Genomic DNA, 8,703 nt, shown 5'->3' with positions numbered 1-8,703 from the left:
GAAGGAACAGCCTTCACGATTTATAAAGACCTCGTGCTGATCACAGTTCTATTCAAGAAAGGATAGCCTAGCAGCTCATTCAGGGTGATTATAGATGTGATCTTCACATCAAAATCCACAACAGATGTGCATTACATAAGCAGCAGCAAGAACATAGCCACCGACTGCCTGTCAAGATGTCGCACAACCATGAAGACTGTACATGTCGCACACGACATGACACACGTTTTTGTACCCAAGTTTTTTCAGCATGGCGTTTTTGAAGCATTCCATAACCTGGCACAACCAAGAGTACGGGCTACCACACAGCTGCTGACTAAAAAGTTGGTGTAGCCCAGAATCAACAAGTATTCTGTAAGTGGGCACAGCAGTACGACTGCTGCCAGAGATGCAAAGTGGGAAGGCACATGTCTGCTCCAGCAGGACCCACAATGCCAACAGTACAGTTCAGACACATCCACAGGGATCTGATCGGGCTGCTATCATATTCCAGCTGCTTCACAGGATGACCAAAGGCTTTCCCATTTGCTGATATCACCACTAAAATCATGGCGAGGACACCACTCAGTGGGTAGATCGCAAGGTTTGGCACAATCTAAGCAATAACTACCAACAAGGGCTGACAATCTGAGGCCCCATTATTCCAGGAGTTGCCTCAACTGTGCAGCTGCAACCACATTCATACAATGAGTTACCACCCATCCAGCAACAGGATAGTGGAAAGATACTACCGCACCCTGAAGACGGTGTTGATATATAAGGAAGTTACATGGACAGAGGCTTTACCAATGGTATCATTAGCAATGCTGTCAGTCTTCCAAGAAAACGTGGAGCATTCGCTGGCACAGTTGGTTTATGGTAAAGCATTAGGCCTACCTGCTGAATTAATCGCAGACAAGTCTGTAGATATCCCGTTGATGCAGTCAGTCTTGGGGTTTGGCAGACAGTTCTGCAATACTATGGGCCTCCTTTGACCATCTGCTCCCAAACCTTGTGGAGACCAACCCATCTGCGTCAACAAGGGCCTGTTCAGCTCATTGTATGTGTGGTATTGGATGACTCTGTTCAACTCTCACTATCGTCTCCTTACATAGGACCATTGAAAGTGGTGGAAAGGGGACCACACACACACATCTAAGATTCGCTGGAATGTACAAGAGGAAGTCGTGTCTATTGAGTGATTTAAACTGACTCGTCTGGATATGAAGACAGGGGACAGGGCGACTGCCTACCCTTCACCTCAGGTGTGAGTTCTTCTGGGGGTGAGCGCACAGCCAAATGTCGATCCACGCAACAGCAGCACATCAGACTCGAGGCTCTGCAGCCAAATAAATAGGGATTTCCACCAATGAAAACATGAGCCAGATGCATGATCAAACATCAGTACCCTGACATTCCTAGAGCTCCAGGATTTTTGTTAAAAAAAAAAGGGGGGGGGGTTCAGGTGTAGCGGCTATCGATCACCAAATAACAAGTGACTGCCAGTGGCGGATTTACATAAAGGCCCACTAGGCACGGGCCGAGGGGCGGCACCTTAAGGGGGGGGGCCGCATTTTTTGCTCTGTACTCGTTTTAAGCATTTACGTTTTAAAACTGCACTTACAGACGACAACTATTTTTAATATTGTTAAACAACTTGCTAGTTTAAATAAGCCTTAAGAACGAAATTCAACAATACAAGCTTGGAAATATACATAGTTTACTTGGTGACTGAATGGAAATTTAACATTGGGTTTCTGTCTGATATCATCTTCATGATAGTTCTCAAAATATTTTGAAGTAAACTGTCAGGACAGTAATCTACAGCACAATGTGTGAAACATTATTATTGCGAGAATGTTGTCGGTTTCTGCTTAACCCTACCGTATTTTCCCCGTGAAAATACCGGGACCCCTGAGAAGCTGTGATAAACTAATCAGCAGTTTCTTAAATACTGTAACATGTGTGGGCCTCAGTTTGTAAAACCCGACTCCAATTTCCTGTACAAATTATGGGGAAGTATCAAGTCAACTCTACATGACAGTAATTAATGTGAAAGCTCTGTGGTCTTCAATATCTGAGCTTTGATTTAATGACACCTGTTTAACAAACCATGTTGATACTGGGAATGTTTTACATCTTTAAACACATGTATATACGAAAAGAACATAAGCAGAAAATGTAATAATATGTTAAATACACTTCACAACAGTCTAAAAATTTTATTTATTTATTTACTTAGTTACTTTTTTTTACGTAAAAAGAAGAAGAAACCAACTTTCGTTTGTCTCATTTGTGCTGCAGCCTGCACGATATCAAACTTCCCCTCTGTGCAGTCGATTAGTACGTGGCACTGCAAATTTTATATTAAACTTCTTAACTAAGCTTTTTTTCTTCGAGGAAAGGTTATTTTTATTTTATGTTGGAACAAAAGGTGGATTTGCGTGTAGACATAACAGCAGCGTTCACACAAATGACAACACAGCACATTAACTGCCAACAAGACTACTTAAGCTTGTAGTCTGTCTTCTCTGCCCACACAAACCGCTAAAATGTTATAAGAATAAGTGGGATAAGAGTCGATCCAGCACACCTCACTGCAAGAAATTGGAAAAATTATTTGATTTTGAAATTAGAAAGACAGTGACAAGAATATTCAGAACATATTTGCGCCCCAGCTAAAATTCCGGCGACGCGGGAAACAAAAGCTAAAAAACAGACTGTCCTTTTCTTTACGAGACGAATTCTGGCAGGCAGATGTGCTTGTACTGTTCACTGACAACAGAGATACAACGGACAATCAAATTAAATTATTCTGAATTGTCGTTCTTTCGTAGCACAGTTATGTCGAGTAATCCGAGTTGGTCAGTTCATCGCTCAGTGTTTAAAGGAAAAATCTTTGTGCTCGTGTGCCGTGTTTAAAGTAAAAAGCTTTGTGCTCATGTGCGGTGTAGTACGACTGGAACTGGATGCAAGCTTTCTTTCTTTCCTTTTACATTTTTTTCTTTTGTTTTGACTGTTGGTTGACAATTTTGTAAGTAAAATTGAAATTTGTGATAAGGTCTTATGGGACCAAACTGCTGAGGTCATCGGACCCTAACCTTACGCACTACTTAATCTAACTTACGCTAAAGGCAACACACACATCCCTGCCCGAGGGAGGACTCAAACCTGTGACGGGTGGTGTCGCGCGGACCGTGCAAGGGGCCTGAGACGACGCGGCTACCGCGCGCGCCTTTTCAAGTGCCTTAACATGAATAACAGTGAAAAAAGCAAACATGCAAAATTTAGTGGGGCGGCATTTCGGAAATTATCGAAGGAAAGGCGAGAACAAGAAGCGAACGTTTTAAAGACGCTTGACAGAGTAGATAAATTTCTCGCAAGAAATGTTGCTGGTTCGACTTCGAGTTCAAGTAGTACGGATGATATTTCTGGCACTGCAGCTGTCGTAAAAGAAGTAAATACAGACGAAACAAAAGTGAAAAACGATGAAAAGCAAATTATTCCTGATTTCGAGTTTCACAAAAAACTAAGTGTCGAGTCAGACACTACAAAAAGAAATAACCTCGTTAGTGATGATCCTGCAGAATGGTGTGACAGTGATTCAACAATCGACATTCTCTTACAACGTGGCATTAATCAAAATGATTTTTCTAACTCAAGATCAACAGGCGATGAAACCAGATATTTGAACAAAAACGTGTTTTACCGTAAACTTTTAAATGGTGAATCAACTTTGCGTGATTATCTAGTATACTCCTGTAGCACCGGTGCTGCTTTTTGTGCATCGTTTAAATTGTTCGGAGTTAACGCCGCGATTGCTACTAACGGTATTGCAGATTGGAAAAATATCATCATGAGAATTCACTTGAACATAAAAATTCTGAGTTATCACTCTTACCAAGAAAAAAGTCACTTGGAACAATAGGTAGCCGTTTCGAGTCATATGTTGAGACAGAAAAAATGTACTGGCGCAGTTTGTTGAAAAGGGTGTTTGCAGCAGTGAAGAAGCTAACAAGTCGTGGACTTCCCCTACGTGTACACGTTGAAAGATTCCTTTCATTACATAATGGTCAATTTATGATGTCTATTGAACTTATAGCCGAGTTTGATCCTTTTCTCGCAGAGCACATTGAACGATATGGAAATCCATGGCAGAGACACACAAGTTATCTTTCCTCAAAAATCTGTGATGGAATAATAGGGCTTCTTTCTGAACGAATAAAAAGAACTATCATAAGTGAAATAAAAGAGGCCAAGTATTTCTCCATAATAGTAGATTCTACTGTGGACATTTCACATATTGATCAATTATCTTTCATATTAAGATATGTTAACGAGATTGGTGAACCTGATAAACGTTTCCTTCTGTTTTTACCAAGCCCGGGACACAAGTCGGAAAACTTAGCCGAGGCCGTACTTAAAGTCATGTCTACAAATTCCATTGATATTACTGACTGTAGAGGCCAGTTATATGAGAACGCAAGCAATATGTCAGGAACCTACATTGGTTTCCAGGTATGCATTGAAGGACGAAATCCGAAAGCGCATTATGTGCCTTGTGCAGCACATACTTTGAATTTAGTCGGCACTAGTGCTGCAAGCTGTTCTCGGGAAGCATGTTCATTTTTCAATGTAGTGCAAAACCTTTATAATTTTTTTCTCTGTTTATACAAAGCGCTGGGATAAACTTCTTTCTTTCTTTCATGAAACCAGGAAGCAAAACGGTAAAAAGTTTATCAAAAACACGTTGGTCAGAAAGAGAGGAAGCCTGTATAAGTGCTGGGAGGGCGTTATCAATTCACTAACACATACTACCAATAATACGCTTGAAAAACCACTTGTGCGAAATGAGGCTTCAGGTTTATTGAATCAACTCAGCAGACTAGAAATAGTATTCATGATGACGGTTTGGAAGGACATACTCCAGAGATTTAATAGTGTAAATCTGAAATTGAAAAGTGTAAATATTGATAGTACATGAATTATATGAATCACTTGTAGGATTTATTGCATCTATTTGTGGCATGTTCGACTGTTATGAAAATAAATTCATAGAGATTGCGGCTGATATAGACTATGAATGCATTTATAAAAGATCACGAAAAAGCAAACATCATGATGACGAAGAAGCGGACTCTGCAGACGTTTTTCTGACTGGGAGGGAAAAATTTAGAGTCGAAACATTTCTTGCAGTACTCGGCAACTTGTACGCTGAATTAGTGAGGAGGAAGGATAGCTATGGAACACTGTTGGACTCCTTCACAGTTTCCAGTAACCTTAAGAACAGTTCACCTGACGATATTTCTGAACGTGCAGCAAAACTCCGAGAGTCGTATGACACAGATTAAGAGCCTACCTCCCCTAGTGAATATGTACATTTTGTGGAACTTTTGAAATCTTCTGGGATTAGTGATATATCAGTAGAAATGAATTTTTACGAAAAGAGAGGTTACGGTCCGTGTTTCCGAGTGTTGACATTGCTCTTGGAATATTTCTATGTATGGCAATTACAAATTGTTCAGCAGAACGCTCGTTTTAGGCTCTTAAAAGACTGAAATCGTACCTACGTTCTACGTTGTCTGAGGAGAGATTGAACGCCTTGTCCATTCTTCACATCGAAGCTGACCTCCTAACTGGTAACCGTCTGAACTATGAAGATATGATCAACGAGGTTTCTGCCGTCAAGGCCAGGCGCAAACTTTGCTCACTGGTGAGTCTGTTTATTTATTCATACTAGTTTTAAAAATTTAAGATTATAATGTGATTTTCATTATAAATTAGAGCACATTCATTGGATTTAGGAACTGAGTATTAGGGGAGAGTGGGGGAAATACACGCACCTAAGGAAAAATCGATGTGAACCATTCGTTACGTCATTAAAACCTACGAAAATAAGTACATACCATACAATGGACATTTCTCCACATATTCCAATCGTCTGTAAATAGTTATAAACAGTTCCTTAATTTTGAACATTAAAATAAAAAAAAGTGCAAATGCGTGGTAGTCCCCACCCCTGGGGGTAATGACACGCAAAGTACTGGGTAATAGCACGCAAAACAAACAAACCATAAAAATGTACAACACTTGCTATTTTTATTTGCTTATTAGTTACTACAAATAGTAAACAGTATATTTAAGAACGAAATAATGTAATTCTACAAATATCTTTTATAATTTTCGTTTTTTACATTTTTATTGATGTGAAAAGAGTTCATTTTCTCATACAGCAAAAATCGCACTTGTAACCTTTTGGAGTGTTCCAGCCACTACATTCTACATGACTCCATCTGCTACAAGAAATACATCGATACTATAGATTTCCTTCTTTCCCAAACTCTCCACAAACTAAACAGACATCTTCTGAAATCGCCAATGGATCAATATCATCCATTTCATCGTCATCACAAAAGTCCTGCAAGTCCAGATTTAGGTCTTCCTCGCTGCTACTTTCACTTTCTTGGCGGTGTTTCTTTTTATATAATGTCTGTTTCTTCTTCGAGACTTTTTTAAGTTGCAGATTTCTCCACTTATCTGCTTTCTCCTTATGATTTCTTTTCTTGCTTCCTTCAGCTTTCTTTTTCATGGCCTCTTTTTATTTCTTTATTGATAAGTCTGTTAGCAGTTTATTCTTCTCTGGAGTTGCTGTAAGGGTCACTGACTTTCCCTTAGGCTTTCCCTTGGCTTGTTTCGTCTTAGGAAGAAGTTGGTTTTGTTTTGGAACAGGATATATGTCAAATACACTAACATGCTTGACACATGCACTTTTAGTTGATGTTGTTGTGACCTCTTCTAGGCCTACAAGAAGTGGAACATCTTCTGCTGGAGATCCAGGAATCTGTTCTTGACTCATTTTGGCGATATGTGGCTCGTTTGTAGATGCAACCACTTCATTTCCATTTGTTGCATCGGAACCTCTTCATCTTCAAGGACAACATCTCTTAAGATCTCAAATTGTTGTAAGTCGTCATGCTGACATTTGTTTGGATTGAAAGAGCAAATCCGACCTGCCTTAAACCCTGACTGCCCTTTGTCCAAGGTAGTGACCTTAATATATGCCTTATTAAAAAGTTCTGCTAACTCACATGGTGTAATTTTTTGATACACCTGTGACTTCATATACACATCACATTCATGACAGAAGGCTGATTTCAAAGAAGAAAAGAATGGAACATCTAGTGGTTGAGGCTTGTGAGAAGTGTGTGGAGGTATGGTTACCATGACAATAGAACGTTTTTTACAAAATTCAAAAATTTCAAGTGAAATGTGGCTGCTGTGATTATCTAAAATCAGCAGCACAGGGTAATCAATAGTTGATTTTACAATGTTCAGAAAATGTTGGATCCATTTGAAAAATAATGACTCATTGGACCAGCCATTGACGGAACAACCATATATTGTTCCAACTAGTCCACCTTTACTTAAGAGATATGACATCCTCTTCCTGTGGAAGATAAACATAGGGGGGATGTAGGTACCAGCAGTACTGAAACAACATATCACAGTCACGTTTTCCCCCCTTTCCCAAGACGTGGCCTCACCCATTAGTTTAACACCTTTAAGAGCCAAAATTCTCTCGGGCTTTTGTACAGTATTTATGCCCGTTTCATCGACGTTGAACACTCTCCGCTCTTTAAATTTATATTTTTCAAAGACATGTTCTAAGTTTTTAAAATATGTATTAACCTCTTCTTCATTAAATGCCTGTATTCTGTTAATGCTAGTTGCTTCAGGTTTTCCCATGCTAATACTTGGGTTTCTTTTTAAAAATAGAGTTAGCCAATCTTTTCCAGCTAACCTAGATGACTTATCAAATTTGTTTGCAATGTTGTTAGCCTCTGCATACTCAAATGCAATCTTTCGCAGCTGGGTGCATGTAGTGCCATAGAGCAGCTTGGCCATTGTAATAAAATGATCCCTAATCTCATTTTCCTGTTCTGTTGAAAATGTTGGGTTTCTTCCAAGTATTGGACCCCGGTATTTTTAACGTTCATTCTCGTTCGCAGAGTAGCTTCATGAATTCCCGAAAGCTCTTGATACTTCTCGTATTTTTCTTCCAGATTTGACGGCATCAAGAGCCTTACAAAGTTCCTCTTGCGTCCATTTTGCTTTCTGAGTTTTTCTTTTGTAACATCGACCCATCTGAAATTTAAAAAAAAAAACTCGTTAGTATCGAAAATATAACCTGCAAGGGGGAATACCTTGCACTTCAACATCTGCGTGGCATTACCCCACTGTAAGTTCGATGACTAACCTAAGCATAACTCGGCACCTAATTCAAATAGCGGGACAAATCTACAATGAAATTAAAGGTTTCATCTAGGGTTAGTAGTTGATAAGCAAGAATTACATTAAAGCAACTTAAAGTAACCCTTACCTTTCAAAATACAGCTGACCAAAATTACATGAGACATGCCGAAAATAAACAATACTTCACTGCTCCAACAATGTCACTGGAAAATGGCTGGCGTAAGCCGCGTAGTAGTTGTTACTCCTGCCGGCAGGGTGTAGCACCAACTGGGAACAGCTTGCGCTATTCAAATTGCGTAAATCAGCCTGCGTGGGATTACCCACATGCGTGTAATTCCCCCACCTTCCCCTACATACTGTAGTATATTACAACTGATGCTTATTCTTGGCGTCTGTGGAAATATACGTTGTCGGAGAGTACGCTCAGATGAAAAAGTGTTAATAAGTAACGTAGTTCAGTTCTGTCGATAA

General features: G+C 39.7%; 1 protein-coding gene across 1 annotated transcript; it reads right to left on the bottom strand.

Annotated features, from left to right (window-relative positions):
- Positions 1-6,831: 6,831 nt before the first annotated feature.
- On the bottom strand, positions 6,832-7,884 carry LOC126471049 (uncharacterized). Its single transcript, XM_050099117.1, has one exon. The coding sequence runs from the start codon at positions 7,882-7,884 to the stop codon at positions 6,832-6,834; it is 1,053 nt and encodes a 350-aa protein (XP_049955074.1).
- Between the last annotated feature and the right edge of the window lie 819 nt (positions 7,885-8,703).

This window comes from Schistocerca serialis, chromosome 3 (genome assembly GCF_023864345.2).
Source record: "Schistocerca serialis cubense isolate TAMUIC-IGC-003099 chromosome 3, iqSchSeri2.2, whole genome shotgun sequence".
Taxonomy (NCBI): Eukaryota; Metazoa; Arthropoda; class Insecta; order Orthoptera; family Acrididae; genus Schistocerca; species Schistocerca serialis.
The sequence above is the reverse complement of the archived record's forward strand: the minus strand, read 5'-3'. Positions and strand labels throughout refer to the sequence as shown.